Genomic DNA, 22359 nt, shown 5'->3' with positions numbered 1-22359 from the left:
TTGTGCTCACCACTAGGACGCACTATAGTGCAGCAGATGTTTTTACACCACAGTACACCAGGATGAGGACACGCATATCTCCAGGTTGTTTCACCTCAAAATCAGAAGACATATATAGCATTAAGTAAATGAAAGCTGTTTTAGGGCTGTTGCATTATAACATTGTTTTCAGGACAAGCAAGCATCTTTCCCACACACAATCTCAGTACAGAAAAGCCAAGGTTTTTTTTTTCCTGCTAAAATTGTGTAATTGTTGCAGAACAAAATGTTATAATTTTACGACAATATTAAATATATAAATAACTTAAAAATAGGTTGAATTCTTTGATTTGACTTGGGACTAAAAAAATGGAACGTTTAGTGGTATTTAATATATTTGTGATAACATTATAGTTTTTTTTTTAATCAATATTTTGAATTAGTTTTGTTGTCATTTTTATTGGGGAATTTATTGGATGTCTATATTTGCATTCTGAACGACATCCCTGTTACATAACAACAAAGAAAAGATTCATCTGTAACAGAAAATGTTGGACGTCTGGACTCTTCAACCCTGATGATAGATGGAGAATATGTATTTTAAAGTTTATAATTTCCAGTTTAGGTTAAAAATATTATAATAAATTACAAATGAGAAAAAGGCTACAATATGTGACCCTGGAGCACAAAAGCAGTCTTAAGTCTCTGGGGTTTATTTGTAGTAATAGCAAAAATAACATAGTATGGGTCAAAATTATTTTTCTTTTATAGCAAAAATCATTAGGATATTAAGTAAAGATCATGTTCCATGAAGATGTTTTGTATATGTCATACTGTAAATATATTAAAACTTAATTTTGGATTAGTAATATGCATTGCTAAGAATTCATTTAGACAACTTTGAAGGCAATTTTATCAACATTATGATTCTTTTTTTTGCACTTTCGAATTCAAGATTTTCAAATAGTTGTATCTCATCAATATTGTCTTATCCAACCTAATCATAAATCAATGGAAAGTTTATTTATCCATCTTTATGATGATGTATAAATCTCAGTTTCAGAAAAAAACTGACTGGTTTTGTGGTCCAGGTACACACACAAACACACACATATATATAAAGTATTCAAATTTGTATATAGGATTGAGTTGTGGTCATAATTATGATCAAGAAAAGTAAAATGTGTTATTTGTCAAACAAATCTCATTCCCTCATAAAAGTAGTATTGAGTTTTTCCACAATATGTACATATTTACAACACACAAAATACTTTTTACATATCATACAGTATAATATTAAACGAAGGTCCTTTAAATATAAACATTGGATATTCTGTTGCCAAAATATTGCACGAATATCTCGGGATGTCCTCTGTAGAACTGTCCGAGCAGACGGCGCTTCTCTTTCAGAGACAGCTTCGAGTTCTCGTGAATAGTTTGCAGTAAGGTCCACAGCTCCTCTCTGGTGGTCTTCTGAACCGTCTCCAGGTAATCTTTTCCAGTCAGACGGCGACAGTACGTGCTTCCTAAGAGAGGATCAGCCATAATTAGCAGTTTACAAAATTGCCTCACAAACATCTACTATGATAAGATTTCAATGAAGCTTTAAAATAAGCATTGAACTAACAAGGAAAGCTATTTCTACAACATCTGTTCATCTCAGTTATTGTCATTACATAATTAAAATCAAAAGTTGTATCTCTTATTATTATTTAATAGACCTGAACAATAATTTTTCACTTGAAAAAAGTAAACAGGATGAAAAAACTATTGAAATGTAAATGTTCTCATATGTTTGCAGTTATACCTGTGATGAGATCAGGATCCGTTCCTTTGATGACACTCAACAGTTTATCACTTACAAGTTTGTGCAGGGTGACGGGAATCTGGGGAAAAGATGCACAGAAACACACGTTTATGAAAGAACAATTACCGAAATGATTGACGAATTTCTCATTTAAAAAACCAACAACAAAAAAAAAGGCATGTTGCTATCATAGCTGTTATTACAAAAAATTGGGGTCATTAAGATTACATTTTATTTATTTCTTTTCTTTTCAAGTCTCTTCTAGTGCTGCATTTATTTGATCAAAAATCTTATAAAAACAGTAATATTGTCACATATTATTCAATGTAAATTAAGTGTTTTAAAATGTTTTTATTTTATGTTTTAAAATGTATTTTATTTCTGTGATCAAAGCTGAATTCTCAGCATCATTACTCCAGTCTTCAGTGTCACATGATCTTCAGAAATCATTCTGATATGACAGCTGAAAACCGTTTTTACTGCTTAATGTTTGTGGAATCCATGATAGTTTTTCCAGGATTCTTTGATGAATCGAAAGTTCGAAAGAATAGCATTTCCTACAGACCTGTCTGGTTGTTAACAGCACTGTCTCACACACACACACACACACACACACAGTGCAGGTAGTTCCTCAGTGTAAGTGGAGGCCAGTCTGAGCCGCTGACTCACTTTGAAGAGGTCGTGGTGGTGGTCCGTCATGAAAAGAACCAGAAGATCAACCTTGCCCTTGGCTAGTTTAGTCCCATACACAATAGCATTGGAGAACGCCCTCTTCACTGCCATTCTGTTCTCTATCTACAGAACCCAACAAACAAACAGCTTGTCAAGTTTCTGTAGGGATGAAGGAATGGTATTTCTGTAGGTGTAATAAATGATTAGCAGGCGAAAGCAGAACAGAGGCTGTTGTTTAATTCAGTGTCTTTCACAAGCATGGCAACTGTGAAGCTCACTTTCGTTTCTGTTTTTGACAATGGCACTTTTGTGTGACAGAAACACTGTCGTACTGTGCACTGATCTGAAGTTCCACATCAATTCCAGTGTATCATTTTTTCCAGATTTTTTTTAACGATTTCCAAATTGTGATGCTCTTTCAGAAACTAAGTCACAGTGCTGTTATATATTCATCAACACTCCATTACATGTTTTACAAGTACATCAGCATAAAATACCGTATTATTGAGATTATTGGCACCTCTCTGTGTAGTTTGATCTCCTGAGGGCCGGCGGCGAGGGCCATGAAGCGCAGTAACCTGCGGAGCTCCTCTCTACTGCGTGAATCCTGCAGCTTCAGACAGAGCTGAAGAGACTCCAGAGCCTGCTCCTGCTTCCCGTTCACTGCACACACGCACAAAAATACAACAACGCGATTTGTGACAAACTAGCACATTGCCAGGGTGTTATGGATGGTCTCTACGGTGCTGCTATTAGTTTTCAGCAACTAGATTTGATCTTGTAGCACAAACATTTCAAAAAGAACCCTCTTTAAGTTTGTTTAGAACTATTTTGGACTGTTTTCACGAGTAAACGGTGCTTGATCTGTGCATATTTCTCTCCTGATTCAGATGAGACAACTTCTTCACAAGCTATATTATGAATAAAGAAATTGTTTTTGGCCAGAGGTCTGATTTGTTTCTTACAATTACTCAGCTTTTCTTTAGTGGTGTGGATTATTGTGATGTTTTTATCAGCTGTTTGGACTCTCATTCTGACGGCACCCATTTGCTGCAAAGCATCCATTGCTAAGAGTGTGATGTAATGCTAAATTTCTCCAAATCTGATCTGATGAAGAAACAAACTCTTCTACATCTTGGATGGCTTGGATTTAACTATTTTTGAATCCTATTGAAGTGGGTCAAAAAGCATTCTTACGTTCAACTATTTGCATTTAATATAAATTAAACTACAATATTTTTGATTTGATTTGCATTTCAGTAAAAAAAAACAAAAAAACACTTTAGTAAAGTATTTTATTTCCAATTATAAAATACATTATTATTTGCTTCCTTTTCTCAAGGGCCACTATTAAGCCAAATTTAATTTCATATAAATGTCAGGTCAAGCCAGCCTATAGTGGACTGATCTCTCACCAAGCAGCTCGGAGACGCCTGAGTGGATGTCAAAGATGTAGTTGCTGAGCAGCGGAGGGTGGTGTGACCGGCCGTAGTGCTGAGCGAGGGTCCCGTAGAGGAGCTGCTTGTACTGGGACGTCTCCTCCGCACACCTGGCCAGTCCTCGGCTCACCTCCACCACCAGCTGATCAGGAAGAAACTCCAGACAGTCCACAGCCGCCGACAGCCAGCTGTCTGCTCTGTTCACCAGATGAAGCGGGGAAAAAGATACACTGCATCAATTAAAAGCACAGCCATCTAAAAACACAACACATTAAAGACAAGGACAGAATTAATCAATGAAAAGATATAAGATAACTGAGAGATTAAAAAGGGAGTTTCTTGAAAATGAAAATGCCTCATGGTTTGGGTTTAAACAGAACTGTTACATAATGAAATGAAATTTCTGAAACTGTATAATGATCTGCTGAATGTTATACGCAATTTTTTCTGTATTTCTGTTTTATCTATGTATTTATTGCCTTCATATATTATTTCGGTGTCCATAATGTCATCCAACGCTGCATTTAATTGTTGAAGTTAATTGTTTATACTTGCAATAATAAATCAGTAATAAAGAAAGAAGAGAAAAGAAGCTCCAGCTGTGAATAAAGTGCAGCTGAAAGTTCGTTGTCACACCGAGCAAGAAAAAAATGACCATGAATCATTTAAAAGGCAAACCTCTGTTTAATCATTTGTAAAAAAAACAAAAACAGAACTGATATTTATTTGTCCATCTGCTCTGATTACGTCCTGAATTCATGCATGCACCGGTGCATCAAACCATATATTCATCAGCGCAGCTGAGCCGAGCCGACGTACATGCATTTGTTTTTTTAACCACTATGAGACACTTGTATACTTTATATTTCCCATTGAGTCCACTAAACGTTTAAGATTATTTAAACATTTATGGAAAAGGATTTTTTTTTTTTAAACAACACTTTTTGCAACTCTCTCTGTATATATTTCTCTTGCATGAAATGTATAAGTCTAGTTTTGTAATTTATTGCAGCCCTAAAACTAAAACCCCAGAATAAAAAGGAGAGGACTTAAAAAATAGAGTTGGAGCATGATGTAAATAATCAGCATACTGAGCCTCGCTGAAGGCCTTGAGGATCTCACGGTCCAGGTAGCTGCTGGTGTAGAGGAGGTCTGGGTCACTGTCCATGCTGTGGAGGGACGGGCGAGGGCTCTCGTGGCCCTCCAGCAGGCTCTCCAGAAGCGGAAGCTCAATCAGCTGTAAGAGTCTTAGTACCGTCTGCTGCCGCCATATCTCATCCATCACTGACACAGACATGACACACATCAGATTTAATACTTACAAAAATCCAATAGATTTGGGCAATCTTTTTTAGTAATAAATAATCATTTTGTCAAATAATCATTTTGTTTTTCATGACAATAGACAGAGCTTGCATTTATTTCCAAAGAAAACATACACTCTTGCGATAACCCCAGATTCATCATCTGTGGTGTGATGGTTGTGCTCATGTTCAGATTTCCCAAAACATCCTCCAGAGATTTATCTGTTTTGACAGGTGAGTTGTTTGAATACACAGAATCTTCTTTCCTGAAGAAAATAATCAGACAATAGTATATCACATGACTGAAACCAGTCGAACAAGCATTCAGGAACACTTCAGTACAGGGACCAATTCTCACTATTAATTAGTTGCTTATTAGCATGCATATTATTAAAATATTGGCACATATTCTGCATGACCATATTCTACATCCCTAATCCTACTTAACACCTAAATTTAACAATTGCCTTATTAACTATTAATAAACAGCAAATTAGGAGCTTATTGAGGCAAAAGTCAAGTTTAATGGTTTGTTAATAGTGAGAATTGGTCCTTAAAATAAAGTGTGACCATGCATTCTTGTAAGAATCACCTCATAAGGCCCTTTAGTCCATGATTTACTGTGATGTTGACATTTCATGGGCATTTATAGAGGATTGGCTTTTAATAGCAACCACAGTCAACATGAGGTATTTCAAAGTACAAAATCTCAAAGGAAAAACAATTAATAGAAAATACCAAGCATTCTGTAAGATCTCTATAAAACTAAAAACAAGTAAATGATTAGCTAGTTTTGAAAGGTTTTACCAACACATATATCTTAGTATAGTAGGTGACCTACTTGAAATGGAAACACTATTCTCAATTTTATTCAGTGAATAGGAAATTATGAATTCAAACTTCAAAAGGGATGGAAAAGTACGGTAAAAGCATCATAAAAATAGTCAATATGATTTGTGCATGTGCACTATAATCCAAGTGTTCGATGTCAAGAATCAAGTTAATCAATTAGTCAAGTTACTTTCTGAAGTTCTGAACTAAAACTTTTTGACTTTATACATAAAAGTTCATGAGAAAAGTAGTGATGCACAATCGTTTCGAGTCAAATCTTTTCAGTCATCAAGAATTCAAATGATCCAGTTCATAAAACCAGTCTTAATGATCCGTTCACAAATCTGATTCGGTGGCAGAAGTTAGGAAGATTATCAGTGAATAACAACTTTGAATTTTGGACTGTTCTTAAATTTGAAAAATATCTTTAAAAAAACCACTTGGAATAGTATATGCACCACAAATTTTTGCCTTATTTTAGAAGTTTGAAAGCTTAATTCCATGTTTACTGTGGCTGCATGTAAAAGAGCAGCCAGCACAGTCTTCAAAATTTCTACTCTTGGGTTTCAAAGATGAAATAAAGTCCTACAGGTCTGGAATGACATTTGTTCCTTTCAGGCCATTCTTTTAGAGAAAACGTTCTACAACCCTCCAAGTTATACAGTATACAGTTTCACTGAGTGAAGGTGATGTGGGAAACAGTGTTGAGAGATACCTACCTTTTGAAGGGTGGACTATACGTGTTCCTCTGTATGCTGAGAGACTCGTATCTACTCTCAATGGTCTCTGAGCTTGATGCACTTGGGGTTTGCCTATTTAAAAACCTGTACAGACTACAGCTGCTGTCCTCAAACTTGGCTTGTCTCTTTTCTTTCCCAAACACCTTAGTGTCCACCGCCTCAAAGACTCTGGCCTCCATGAGGGCCTGGCAGAGGCGGACTGCTTTGGAACGAGGCACCTCAGCATCTCCGCAGAACTTGCTCTGAATGATGTGAGCCAGAACCACGTCCACGGCCTCGGAGCCCAGAAAGCAGTCATGGTAGATTTTCAGATTGTGGCGTCTCCTCTTCACCTCCACCTGCGTCTGAAGGTTGTTGATGATGTTCGTCCAAATGTACGTGGCTCGGAATGGCTTTCCAGCCATCCCTGTCTCTGTTGAGAGATGGACTGGATGAGAAACGCCAGAATAATGATCTCAGCATCCATTCTTGTGTTTCTGATTTCCCACACATTCAATAAATCTAAAGCTTTTGACTGAAAGGAGATGCATTTAATACGTTTAGTCAGGCTTTAAAAACTGTGGAATAAAATTACACACAGACTTTGGCACTGTCCTTTTTTAATACTGGAATAAGTCTACAAATAGAAGCATCTTCAGGCTTTTGAAACTGGACCCAAAGGATTCATCTAACCCATATTTAATTTCAGCTCTTTAGCATTATAATCAACTTGACAGTTGTAGAACATGAAGTTTCCCATGTTTTACTCTCACTGGTGTAACACTGGACTAAAGAAAGCTTTTACAGATCCTACTTCCAAAACAAAGAGCATCTGCTGCCAAAATCAATACCTCATAAGCCTTATAAATGACACCGGGGGAGGATGATCTTTTCTCGCATTAAGTGTTTCCTGCTGAATTTTATGTGTAGCCCTGAGGTAATGATGAAGGTCTAAATGACCCGTCAGGGATCTGGATATTTACTATGGGTGGCTATCACCCATTGCCTAGTCTTCAATGAATGCTCTGCATCAAGTGGACAACAGCTGACTGTGATATAAAAAATTCTCACTAGCTGTTTTAGAGTTTTCCTGGGCAGTCTGGGATGCAGCGAACAACAGATTAATTCTAGTTGTGTGAATTCAGTCATTGTTTGCCCTTCTGAAAAACAAGTACATTTTAGCTACAGTAGGGCTGGATCAGAATATTACATTATTTTAATATTCATTCGGTGGGTTGGCATTCGAATTTCCTCTTTTACTTTTTTTTTCTCTCGAACACCTGGCATACCCCGTGAAATGGTTCTCATTCGCCCATGAATATGAATCGCCCATGAATGAACTTCATGATTCAGTTAATCTGGAAGAGAAGGCAAAAATGCCGAAGACCAAAGCTGTGTGGGAGCATTTTTTATGTCCAAGATACTAGAAAAGGTAGTATCCTCACAATTATATTCCTACTTAAAGAAAAGTGGTATCTGTGAGGATCAGGAATTAGATCATATCTTGGTACTGAGACTGCTCTCCTCAGAGTTACGAATGACCTGCTCTTTTCATCTGATCGTGGTTGTATCTCTCTATTAGTTCTATTGGATCACTGCGTTCGACGCTATTGACCACCACATTCTTTTGCATAGATTAGAAAACTTTGTTTTCATTAATGAAAGTGCATTAGCAAGGTTTAAATTGTACTTATATGACCGCCATCAATTCGTTGCAGTGAATGAAGAGGTATCATACCAATCACAAGTGCAGTATGGAGTACCTCAAGGCTCAGTACTAGGGCCGCTACTCTTCATGCTTTATATGTTACCCTTGGGAGATAGTGTTACCCACGATAGCTTTCCTTTCACTGTTATGCCGATGATACTCAGCTCTATATTTCACAGCAAAACATACCAATTTGAAAACTACTGGAATGCATAGTCGATATAAAAAAACTGGATGACGAGTAATTTCTTTTTGCTAAATTCTAAAAAAAACAGAGGTGTTAATTACTGGATCTAAAAACTCTGCATGTAATAACCTAAACGCTGTCTAAGACTTGATGGCTGCTCTGTCAATTCTTAGTCATCAGTTAGGAACCTAGGTGTGCTATTTGATAGCAATCTTTGCTTAGAAAGACGTTTCTAGCATTTGTAAAACTGCATTTTTCCATCTCAAAAATATATATAAAGTACGGCCTATGCTCTCAGTGTTAAATGCAGAAATGTTAATCCATGCATTTATGACCTTAAGGTTAGATTATTGTAAAGCTTTATTGGGTGGTTGTTCTGCATGCTTAATAAACAAACTCCAGCTAGTCCAAAATGCAGCAGCAAGAGTTCTTACTAGAACCAGGAAGTATGACCATATTAGCCCGGTTCTGCCAACACTGCACTGGCTCCCTATCAAACATCGTATAGATTTTAAAATCTCTTTTACCTGGTTTACAGATAAAAAACTAATATACTTCTAATATCCAAATCTATTAACGGATTTTTTAGGCTGCATTAATTAGAAAACCGGAACTAGGAACCCTTCCAATAACACCTGATGTACTTGCTACATTGATAGAAGAATGGCATCTACGCTAATATTAGTCTGTTTCTCTCTTATTACGAGGTCACCGTAGCCACCAGATCCAGTCTATATCAAGCCCAGATGGTACAGCAGCAGCTAGAAATGACCTCTACAGCCCTGAAAGTCAGCGGAGACCAGAACAACTAGATGAGCCCCAGATACAGATCCCCTGTAAAGACCTTGTCTCAGATGACGACCGGGACAAGACCACAGGAAACAGATGATTATTCTGCACAATCTGACTTTGCTGCAGCCTGGAATTGAACTGCTGGTTTCATCTGGTCAGAGAAGAACTGGCCCCCCAACTGAGCCTGGTTTCTCCCAAGGTTTTTTCTCCATTCTGTCATCAATAGAGTTTTGGTTCCTTGCTGCTGTCGCCTCTGGCTTGCTTAGTTGGGGACACTTCATTTACAGCATTAACGCTGACTTGATTGCAAATGATTGCACAGATAATATTTAAACTGAACTGAGATGGATGATGACATCACTGAATTCAGTGATGAACTCCCTTTAACTGCATTATTGACACTCTGTTTTCCTAAATAATGTTGTTCAGTTGCTTTGACACAATCTGTTTTGTTTAAAACGCTATATATATTTGAAACCAGAACAAGACATCAAGTTCTGTAAGTAGTATGCCTTTAGTATATTGTTGGTGTAAAAAATCTAACTGCTTTTATCGGTATGTTAATCAGTAATTTTACACATGATGAAAACGTGCACTTAATTTGCTAGGAAAATATGGCAGTCATTAAAAAACGTACAGTAGCCCATTAATTTGTTTTTATTAAAAGTATTGCTCTCAACAGACCTGTGTGTTTTGTGTCACTAGTGCAGTGTCCGTTCTCGGAGCATAAGCCCTGCCCATGTGTGGCGCGCCGCATCCGTCTAGCGCTGTTCTGTATTTTATTAAAAGTTTATTCATTCTGAACATGTGCCGTGTCCATATTGCACCAAAATGCGACATTGAACTCCCTTGGGTCCGCAGCGACACACCCAGCATGCTTGAAGTATTTTGGATGAATGGTTCTTGACATAATAAAATGCAAACAGACAGACAGACACACAGAAGATTCCTGCCTTCATTACACCGTGTCTACACCTCGACTCGACAGCTAAAGTCTGTCTATAAGGGATGCGACAAAGTGACCACTGAAAATCATTAGAAATTTGTGTCAGTACGTCATAGACAGCATAATAGGTTCTACTGTATTTTGGCGCAGTGCGGCATCCGATGTAGACACGATGTTAGAGAGAAGAATATGTTCAGCCCCCTCCCTCCAAAGCTTCGAATATTCGGTGTAGATTACTACCGAAGCATCAAAGCTAAAAAAAAATTGTCCAGCCCTAATTTTAGCATATTTTTAAAAACGAAACTGAAAATATATTAAATGTTTATTAAATTAGTTGAACATAAGCTTTTTTGAGGCTCTTAAGTCTTCATATGTACTTTCATTATTATAGTTGAAATATGGTTAAAGTGACTGCCGAATGTACTGACAAGCATTTATGATCAACTAAAATATGTGTTACTGTCATTTCTATTGAAGTTTGTATGTTATGTTTTTAAATATATTTGTAATTATAACGATGAAGCTCAAATTTAGCGCATTTAAAATATTGACTAAATGTAATATCAAATAGCACAGTATACCTCAAGAAATATAAATTACTTTCTAATTACATGTGCTTTAGTATGTTAGTTGTCACATCAGATTGACTGTATCTTTTGCTTTAAATTGCTTTAAAATGTTTAATTTGACATTATTACAAAGCACTTTTTAAAAGTGTACTTAAGTGTGCCAATAAGTTATAAAAGTGTACTTTCTTTATGTATCCTTAAGTTGCATAATATTTTATTAACATTATATTATCTATACGTAGTTTGGTCTGCAAGTACAGTTCTTTTACACAAGGGTGAGTATCAACTCTTTTCTTACATAAGCAAATGAGCAAATCTGGAAGCTAAAAAAAACAAATTCAGTTTCTCTCCAACTGGCTAGATTTGACTAAACTCATCAGATTCATCCCTCCATCTGATAAACTCATTGATATCAAATCTTCCTTGTTATGTTCACATCATGTAGGCTTTGGTTCATTTGCATGCTGCAGGTCGAACAACTGTAGAAGTACTTTACGTGATTTTGGTGTTAACAATTTGAAGTCATATATTGCTTATAAAAGCAACTAAACCTTACAAACAAATATGGTGCTGGTATTACAGGTATAGAATGATACCATGGTACTTAGTTTAAATAAAATGTTTTACTCGAGTTGGCTTGTAACACAATGACTTAGTTTGCATGAGTAATACCACATTTAGTACCAAGTTAGAATCCAGTATCTGCAGAACATCCATTAGAGGAGTCACCATGGTGTTTGTCCCCATGGATAGCACGCATCTGCTGGGATTCACTCCTCTCCTGATGGCCAGCACACACTGATGTGTTTGCCAAACACTCAGATAAATAACCCCAGAGGGAGAGCACCTCATGATGATGACACATCTACACTATAACTTTCATTATATGACAAAGAAACACGTTGAAAAGAAATGAGCACAAAATCTACTCACTTAGATTCTTACTGTATAAGAACTCATTAGTTTGTCAAGCACAGACAAGCCAAACGCTTTTACCCTCTGGCTACTGTAAATCCAAAACCGCGAAACCTCTTTAAACGAATGCCAAAATTCACTTAAGTATTTAGACTGCATCATACTTAACATGAGTTTACCAATTAAAGAACACACATTTAGCAAAGACAAAACCATATAATTTCAGTCATAAAAACGCAACAATAAGCATATTTTAATGCTATTTTAGATATTTAGCACTTACACTAAAGTTAAAAACGAAACAGCCTGTTTACAGCATTCAAAGTGCAAATGTCCACAATAATTAAATCAAATAGATTTAAAAACAGCTAGTCGGTAGACGCGGGAACCTACCTGGAGGTCTGTGCATGTAGTTCAGGTTAAAGCCGGATGTCTCGATGCTGTATTATTGATGTAAATCATCTCTCTTTAGTCTTGCGCTGAATGTATCTGATGTTCACACTCACAGTCGCGCGCTCTGAACTCATCTGTGCACGAACCCCGCGCGCTCTCGCAGCCTCACCGTGACGTCACGAGAGCAGTCGACAGCTCGTTAGTATTAGAATGATTTCTTTTCAAAGTTATTAGATTGTTTGGTTTTGGAGATATGTTTTTGAAGGCAGTTAAAACATTGTATAGTGGGGGTAATAGTTCAGTCAAACTTGCTCATGGTTCCTCACAAAGATTTGAAATTCATCGTGGCTTTAGGCAAGGATGCCCTCTCTCTCCTTTTTTATTGTTGTAAGTCACTCAGGTTTCAGCATCGCATATAAAAAGAAATCAATTTAATGGTATCACAGCTTTTAGGTATACAATTTAAACTTAGCCTGTTTGCTGATGACACTGCAGTGCTTTTGAAAAACTAATTCGAATATATTGAGGAATTAACTGGTGTTTCAGGCCTTAAAATGAATTTAGATGAATCTGTATTATTTCTCCTCAAATATAGCTCCTCTTCAGAAATAGAGAATATTCCAGTTAAACATAAATTAACATATTTAGGAATAATAATTTGTACAAATTTGAAAAACAAAGGAGTCAGTTAAATTTTGAACCAATTATTAAAAAAAACTAAAAAGACATTTAATTTGTGGTTAATGATGGGCATTTCAATATTTGGGAGGGTATTATTGTCAAAGGCGGAAGGTATATCGACATCATTATCGTTAGATGTGCCTCCCAAGATTATTAAAAATCTAGATCTGATTCTTTATAACTTTATTTGGAGAAAAAAAAACACATTATTTAAAAAAGGTTGTCATTTGTAATCCTAAAGAGCAAGAGGAACTGAAGCTCTTAGATTATAATACTCTCAAACACATTTTTAAAATTAAATGGTTGATAAGAGTTTATGAAGAACAGAGAACACCTTGGAATGTATTTCCTAATTATATATTCAATACTCTTGTATTAGTATTGAAAAGTCTAGACTTTTTGTTGAAATTGAATTTTTCTTTGGACAAAATTAATGTTAAAATGGGTGTATAAGCACTTTTTTTTTTTACCCCACAACTATTTGATATGGAATAACAAGGACATATTATTTAAAAACAAATCTTTATTCTATCATACTTGGTTCAAGGAAGGTATTCTTCTAGTAAGATAGTTAATTCCCATGGGAATTCTTGTTATCATTCTTGTTCTTCAGAAATTCCAAAACCAAAACCAAAAAAAAAAATTGCTATTCCAAAAAGTGTGATGTTACTTTTTTTGTGATGTATTTTCATTGGAAATACTGATGTTTTAAAACAACAGTGTAGCAATATGATTTTAAGGAATGCTCTTTGTTCTGTGTCCTTACCTGCAGCAAGATATTTTGGTCTTCTTTATTTGGTAATATCTCTTGGGTTGAAACATTGAAACTGCCAAATACACTGTGTATCAAATAATACAATTAAGGAAGTGTCTTACCCAATACTTCATAGAATTTATCCTGCTAAGCATGTTTTGGAAAGATTTAAGCTTAATATTTCATATAACTGAGAATTTTGTGGTAAAAAAAAACAACAAAAAAAAACTATTTAGCATTTTTTAAATTATTTTTGGAAGGATTTGGAATTCTATATTAACGGAAAAATTTAGTGCACATTTATATTTGATGTACTTTTTTTTATACAGAAAACAAAAACAACAAACATATTATACAAAATTATATATGCATAAGAAAATGGGCTCAGTGTATACCAAATTTTGCACATTTTATAAATGGCTTCAAATTAAATCTCTTGAAAAAAAGCACTGAAAACATGTAATGCACTGAAATCATTGAAATGTATGAAATTTTCTTCTTTTTTCTCTCTTTGTGAGCTAATGTTAATTTGATCATGTGAATATGTAATAACTTATGTTTTCATGTCATTAAATTAATGCCACCATTTTTTTTTACTTGAGAAAAAGAAGTGTATTTCAAATCTTATATATATATATATATATATATATATATATATATATATATATTTAAACTGTACTCACAGACAATATAATATTAATGTAATAAAAACACTTAAGTGTACTAAAAGACACTTGTATTACTTTCTTAACACTTTTAAAAAGAAACACTTTCTTAACACTTTTAATTGGTCAATTACTAGTCAAATTAAAAGTTTTACTGTATATTTTAAATATTTTAAAAAGTTGATATACTATTTTAAATAGCCTATACAAATTACATCAAATTCATCAATTCATATTTTTTCACCAGGAATAACCAATATATACTACCAAATACTGTCACAAAGAATTAATAAATAAATAAAAGACATTTTTAGACAAAATGACAGCTTTGATGAGACTCCACGTTTGTTTATTATGATTAACAGCCTGACCCAGAACACTTTTAATAATGTATTGGTTAAATAAACAATCAAATAGTCTGCAAGTATAGGTGCAACCTCGATCATCAGCCTCTGGAAGTCAAATGAAACTCTATATAAAAGTCTTATATCACTATAGAATAAATGTTGAAAACTTTATTTGTTACAGCTCTCACACCATGGTGTGTGGTTTTAAATGACATTCAGTTCTTAGAAAGCTTTACTTGAAACATTGAAATGCACTCCCAAAGGCTTTCAAATTCAAAGAATTGAGTATGACCAAGGTACTTCGAAATATTAACAGACTGTGGCTAATAAAGGTTGAGAAAGCTGTAATTTGATATGCAAACATCATATTTAATGCATCACTGCATAGGGTGGCCTCTGCGTACTAAGAAATCAACAGGTAAACTCTTTTAAGCCGTTCTTGATCGCGTGCATTTGCATGTCCTACTTCACCCGCCATGTAAATCATTGCCCATGACATCCCCATAAAAACTTCAGATGGATGTTATGATCTTTAAGGGACACCTTATCTTTCTTAACTTTGATTGGAAATAATGTGAGCTGAATCCAGCAGGAGAGAGAATTTGGTTACAACAGTTTGAGAACTGTAAGGCTGTTGAGCATGCGACTGACAAAGTTCATAAAGGTGAGATTTTTCAGACTAAGAGATTTCGAAGAATTAAAACCATCAACAATGACAGGGATCTAAAGCAGAGTGTAGTCCTGACCATCAAAGGAAGAGTCCGTTTGGAGCGTACTATTAGTGTGTAAGTGTCAGTGTTGAGATAACAGCTAAACAGTGTAAAGAAAGCAGTAAGATGGGGGAGGAATGGGACTTATCTAGAAAGCCGCCTTCTAATGATGCTTTGTCACAGCTTCCAGGCCAAAGGATTGTAAAACAGAATTTGCCTCTCAATGCTAGCCTTCACACTCTTTAGGGGGTCTCATTCACTCCTTTTTCCCAAGTCATTAGCTCTTTTACTGTCCCCCTCGGCCACAGAGCATTTTGCATTCCAATACACACAAACACTGATTCAAACAGTGTGTGCCAGCAAACATCCGCAATCTTAGATATAGACAAGGCTTCAGATGCTATATGGCGGATGCACTCGTGTAAGAAGAAGGTTGGAAAAATGCGTTTACTCACCCAGTCAGAACAACAGAAGATGAAAAGTTTCCAGAGCTGACCTCATGCAAAATGTATTCAATTAAAACACGCTCTTGATAAAAGTTAACGCTCCCAACCACTAAATACACACGTGTGTCATCAGAACTGGTTCTGCTACTTCTGCGTCCTCGTTATGAGCGCTGATGTTGTTGTGTGTGTCTGTGTCACAGGTTAAAGCATTTTCTCTATGCTCTGAATCAACACATTCCTGCAGCTCAGGGTTAAATCATTCTGCAGGAGAAGCTGTGGACAAGGTCACTGTACCTGGTTATTGTTCCGGTTTTCTTATCAAGGACCCAGAGCCGCCTTCCCTGTGTAGGGTGCTTTATCACCTGGGCTTTATGGAAACACATGGGGTTTGATAAGCTATGGCATGTTAAAGGGATAATTAATGATGTTTCGTTGTCACGTTTATTGGTCTGGTCATATTTCACACATCACTGCACAGGTTTGGAATGTCTTTAGGAATGTCTGAATCTCTTTTAACAATTAATTTTTTTTTTTTTTGTACTATGACATGTTTTGATAGGACAAATATGATAGTTTTTGGACGAATAAGCTCCTCCCACAATTCCCACTTTTAATATTATCTAATGATAAACTTAAATTATAAACACATTTTAAAATCTGTACTAATTGAATCATACTTACAATAAGTACAGTGGCATTATTGCTACTGTAAAATAATTTAACAGGTTTCTATGTAATAGATAAAACTACAGGCAGGCAGATAGAAATGTATGGTTGCACTTTATTTTAAGGTGTCCTTGTTACACCCGTTACATATACTATAATAATAACAATTAATTATGCATAATTACATGCAAGTAACCCAAAGCCAACTACTAATCCTAACCCTAACCATACAGTAAGTACATGTAATTTATTAATATTACTCAGTACTTAAATGTATAATTGCACTGTAACAAGGACACCTTAAAGCTGCAGTAGGTAACTTTTGTAAAAATATATTTTTTACATATTTATTAAACCTGTCATTATGTCCTGACGGTAGAATATGAGACAGATAATCTGTGAAAAAATCAAGCTCCTCTGGCTCCTCCCAGTGTCCTATAGCCATTTGCAAAAATCCATCGCTCCTGTTAAGAAACAACCAATCAGAGCTGCGGTCTGTTACTTTGTTTGTGTTCAAAATGTAGAAAAATGTATATAATAAGCGAGTACACCATGAATCCATTTTCCAAACCGTGTTTTTAGCTTGTCCTGAATCACTAGGGTACACCTATAATAAGTGTTTATATTCAGACTATTTTAGATTGCTTCGGGGGTACCGCGGCGGAGTAACCCAGTACCTTTGTGATTCTTCATAGACATAAACAGAGAGAAGTAGTTCCGGCTACAATGTTCTTCCGCAAGACGCAAGCAGTTCTGTTTATTAACCGCTAGAGCGTCAAAAGTTACCTACCGCAGCTTTAATATAAAGAGTAACCCAAGATATACAGACAGAAAAATAGACAGACAGTTGCCATAGACAGATAGATGAATGGATGGATAGACTTTTATAAGACTTATAAATACTGACTTGGTAAAATGTAATCTTCTTATAACAAAGCGAGTTAGGCTTTTGTAGTTCCTGTCTGTTGTACTGAGTATAAGTTTAGTGGGTGGATTGTATCAAATGCCCATCAATTGTCCCCATAAAAGAATTCCAGAAGACTGACCGGTGTGAAAGAGTCCTCTCAGCTCTGCTCCCACTCAACCCCAGCAGCACGTTCCTGTCCATATTCATGTTTCTCAGCTGTAGGGCAGACGTTTGCGACTGGACAAACATCCAGTTCTCCTAGCAATATGCAGTCTGGAATCTACTGACGCCCCTCACTAGATTACACTGTACAGTGGCTTCCTTCATGACGGGCCATTTGTAGACATTGGCGTCTTTGTTTTCAGCCACAGAGATGTTCGATTTTGCGGCATTGTGTCTCGCAACAATCATATTTTATTCAACAGTCCACTGACCAGCCGTATTGAAGTCTCACAGTCTCTGAATAGTTTTTCCATGAGACAACTAGAGAACAGCAAGGGCACCCGTATGAGAAAGAAGTGTAATTAATTGTACACTTGTAGTGTACTTCAAATCTTAAAATGCATGTTTAAAAAACTGTACTTGAACATGATATTGATTGTTATGATTGTTACTTGTAAGTAACTCAAAGGTCTTCTGTGTGTGTACAGTTGGATGTTGTGTGTACAGTTGGATGGGTTAAATGTAGAGCACAAATTCTGAGTATGGGACAACATACTTGGCCACTCGTCACGTCACTTCAATTGAAGTAAATGGCACGTAAAGAGAACACTTTCACAAATGTTTCTTAAACATAAGGACACTTTTTAAAAGTGCACTTTAATGTCAAAATAAAAGCTTTAAAGTACATTTAAAATAGTTGTTTTAATAATCGTTCATGCTTTAATAAAACAGTTACATTTCTGTTTAAATACATTTCATACAAAGTTTAAATAGAAATTACATTACAGTATTATTAGTTTACGCTTATCCGTACGTTTGGCAGTATATTTTAAAGGAAAACAAAAGTAATTATGAAATTACATTACAAGATTGGATAAGTTTATATAATTGCATTTAATATACATTTAAACTATAAGACATTTCGATTGTGAATAACATGCAAGTAATCAATAACATTAACAACTTTCAATAACATTAAATTCAGTTCACACTTTAGTATATTTCAAAGTATATTATTTGCTAAAATTTACTTTTTTTTCACAAGAGCATAATAAATTGTTTAGAGATTTTGATTGTATTCCTGTAGAGCACATGCATGGAACATATATATTTAGTAGAATTATTTTAATAGTAATTTTGGCCTTTTAAGTTTATTTTGAATTAAGTGGTATTTTGACTAGAAATAATCATGCTCTTTTGTAATGAAGCAAAAAGACAAAAAAAGAAAGAAAAAAAGTTAGTAATATTTCTTAACAAATTCCACTTGGTTTGGCATATTGTCTTTTAATGATGCATCAGATATTATGTGATATTCTTGATTTGGTTGCTTTAAATTATCAGACCACACAGACAATGTACTACACAGCTGATCTGGTTAAGCTGTGTAAAGACTAAAGATTAACCAGCCTCTAGTGGAGCTATGTGAGTATGCTGAGTGATAAATCACTGCTCACATCTTAGAAATCTGCAGCATCATAGAATATGACTTTCTGTTTGAGGCTGATGTGGCAGAAACACTTTCACTGCTTCTGCCAGAGAGTCCTCCTATTTTAATCAACACAACTGCTTGATTCATTTGATAAGGTCAAGTGATAATGTAGCCAAGTACTATCATTTTCAAATGTTTTTCTTATTATGGTTCCCTGTTATCTAACATACACCGTCAGACTTTGTTTTGCCTACGTCAAGAACCCCTGTGACAGGGTTTCACTAATAGCAGGGAACTGATAGCAGTGCACTGATAACAGGGAAATATGAAGTTGACTCAAACGTTCAGACAAAACACAATGCTCAGTGACAATAAAAGCACACACGTTCACTTAAAGGGATAGTTCATATCAAAATAAACATGCTGTCATCATTTACTCACCCTCATGTCATTTTCAAACCTGCAAGACTGCTGCAGAACACACAAAAATATATTTTCAAGAATGTTGGATACCAAACAGATTTGATTACCATTGTATGGACAAAAACACTATTTAAATATTTTACAAAATAGCCTTATATTATATTTTATGTTCCACAGGATAAAGAAAGTCATTCAGATTTGAAACAACATGAAGGTGTGTAAATTATTTTAGACTATCATGTTAATTCATATGACCTAAAGATAAAGTGCTAGGTGTTGAGATTTTAGTTATTTAAAGAGCCACACAGATGGGAAATCAAAAATTACCTGTATTACAGTGTATGATGTAGCTGCCCATCAGTGTAAACAATGTGCAAAGTAATTCAACCAAAATGTACACGATTTATAAAGTTATTGGCTTCTAAAGTAAGGAGTCGACTCTGAATCGCTGAAACGAGTCGTTATAGATTTCAAATCTTTTGCCCATCTCTATGTACGTCACTAGGAGCACTTTGCATAATAATCTCCGCCTACTGTCTTGGGAGAAACAAAACTCTGACCTGCCCATCTCCCCACCCCCCACACACACAGACGCTCTGGTTGGTGTGAAAGCATCATGTCGAGGAGACCGTGTGTTTTTAATTGTAAAGGCAAGTTTGTTTTATTTTCACTGCCAAAGAATGAAGATCAGAAGAACCAATGGCTAAAATTCATTTTTACCACAATACCAGATCAGTACAACAAATCCCTTTTGTTGTGTTCACAACATTTCACTGATGACTTCTTTTCTAATCTCGGTGAGTACAGCGGGATTTTCAAAGCGTTTGGCCATAAAAGATGGTTCATTACCAACTTTATTTAGACCAACGAGCATCTCCGAATCACAACGCGAAGTATGATTATGAAGTTATGTGTTTGTTTTCTCCCGAGCGTCTTATCAGTATGTGTGCTGTCTGCAGCCTTTGTTTGTGCTGATCGTCATGTACAAACACGTCATTAAAATGAAGTGTTACTCCGTGAATACTCAACAAAGAGACATGAGAGAGATAACTATAGAAAGCTTGACATGTCTACTTTAAAACTAAACAAGTGCTGCCGTAAACAGATATTCTGTGATAAAGTAATCCATATGAAAACAACACGATGTCCGTTTTTCACATCTCCCTTCGTTATATGTGACCATGCCCCCTGCGCTGAACACGCTATTCAGATTCAAACTGAAGCGCGCGGCTTGAATACACACACACAGAAGAAAAAGCAGCAAGACTGTTCAAGTTTTTTATTTTACTGTTTGCTTCGCGGTGAGAGGAATAAGACATAATTCACCGCAAACAGATGCTAACGCATAGTTTACCGTGAAGGTGTGTGCGAACAACCAATCCAATCTGCTTGCATGTTAGTTGACCAATCAGAACACAGTATGCTACCGAAAGGTGGGGTTTAAGGAAACTGAATCTTTTGAACAGCTTCGTGCGAACCGTTTGGGGATCTCTGAGAATTGAGGTAATTTTAAAATTATTTTTTGACAAAATGACAATGTTTTTTAACCTTGGATGGATTTAAACCTAATGTACAGGACTTATAAACAGTGATAGGAAGCTTAGAATTTTCATCTTACTGGCTGTTTAAGCTGCACTCAGTAAGTGTTGCCTCTTTGTCGCCATCTCTGTTTGAAACCTGCAATTGCAGTTATTTGCATAATTATTTTCTTTGCGTGGATTGCGCATTGGCACGGGTTCTCCGCAAGGACGAATCTAATGTTTTGAGGAGCGTGCGTGGCTGTCAGTCAACACACCAGTGTGAAGTATGTCCTGAAAAATGTAATCTGAACAAGTAACACGTCTGCCAGTTTTGTTCTGACCAACTGAAATAATAAAAAATAAGTTTTAGGCCTATAATAAATCTTGCTACCAATAGTGATTAAATCTAACCATCAAAGAAAAGCTCAGATCACGTCAAAAGGTGCAGATTATCATAGTTATACTTTGCTCTCAAATTGTTCCTGTTAACAACATCAACATTCAACTGTAATTGTCACATTCGATTGTCATCAAAATAAATTCTTCTTTTAACCTCAAAAAGCAATTTCATTGCTATAGGACTTGTTTTAAAATGACAAGTTTAATTATTTCAGCATAGCCTATATTTCATGAAAAAGCATGTAGCTACAATGATATGACTGTGTCAATAACTGTATCCCCTTTAAGTGTGAATTGATAAAAAAAAGTAAAAAATGAAATATGTGTGGTATCATGTGTGTGATTTGTTATTTGTGTGTGTGTGTGAAAGTGAGGGGAGGAGCTTCATACTTTATTGGACATATGGAACAATAGCGAATTCTCTCTTTAATATATTGCCGTTATTTTGGTTAAATACAGTTCTTAATATAACATTACCATTCACTATTTCTTACATTTTAACTTGTTTAAAAATCATTTAAGAAGTAAAATTTTAACATTTTATTGTTGCAAAAAGGCCGATGTGATTAGTGTCAGTGACTGACATCGCATCCGTTTGCTTTGCTTAAAATAAAATGATTTACAGCAAAGAAACAGTTTTATAGATTAAATGGAGGATGCAAAATACCCGCGCTTATTACAATCGCTGGGTTGTTGCAACTGTCCTGGTCCCAGGAGCTGGCTTACACACACACACAAAAAAAAAAAACTACCCAAACACTGAAAAAAAATGTTGGGGTTGAAATAAAATAACCTATGATTTTTAGGCTATGTTTCACAGCAATGGTTTTATCATTTCACAGCAATTTTTTTTACATTTCACGTAAATGCGTTTTCAGCATGACTTAAAACGCATTATTATGTATTCGAGGCCAGTAGTTGGCGCTGTCACCTTGTTAGTAAACAATACCTGAAGGGAAGAGACGATTATATGATGTATATAATGTGTC

General features: G+C 35.6%; 1 protein-coding gene across 3 annotated transcripts; it reads right to left on the bottom strand.

The window, feature by feature from the left end:
* Positions 1–393: 393 nt before the first annotated feature.
* LOC113061718 (DEP domain-containing protein 7) lies at positions 394–16219 on the bottom strand. Of its 3 annotated transcripts, none has more exons than XM_026231100.1 (9): positions 16159–16219; positions 6752–7184; positions 5337–5467; positions 4989–5181; positions 3874–4094; positions 2979–3121; positions 2456–2581; positions 1787–1865; positions 394–1505 (listed from the first exon to the last, which is right to left on the bottom strand). In XM_026231100.1, exons 2-9 carry the CDS (start codon positions 7174–7176, stop codon positions 1291–1293), a joined length of 1533 nt encoding a protein of 510 aa, XP_026086885.1. In that variant the 5' UTR covers positions 7177–7184; positions 16159–16219; the 3' UTR covers positions 394–1290. The 3 variants fall into 3 exon arrangements, with proteins under 3 accessions (XP_026086885.1, XP_026086886.1, XP_026086884.1); XM_026231101.1 differs by lacking the exon at positions 16159–16219 and adding an exon at positions 15874–16105; XM_026231099.1 differs by lacking the exon at positions 16159–16219 and adding an exon at positions 12262–12410.
* Between the last annotated feature and the right edge of the window lie 6140 nt (positions 16220–22359).

Source organism: Carassius auratus, chromosome 43 (genome assembly GCF_003368295.1).
Source record: "Carassius auratus strain Wakin chromosome 43, ASM336829v1, whole genome shotgun sequence".
Classification (NCBI taxonomy): domain Eukaryota; kingdom Metazoa; phylum Chordata; class Actinopteri; order Cypriniformes; family Cyprinidae; genus Carassius; species Carassius auratus.
The sequence above is the reverse complement of the archived record's forward strand: the minus strand, read 5'-3'. Positions and strand labels throughout refer to the sequence as shown.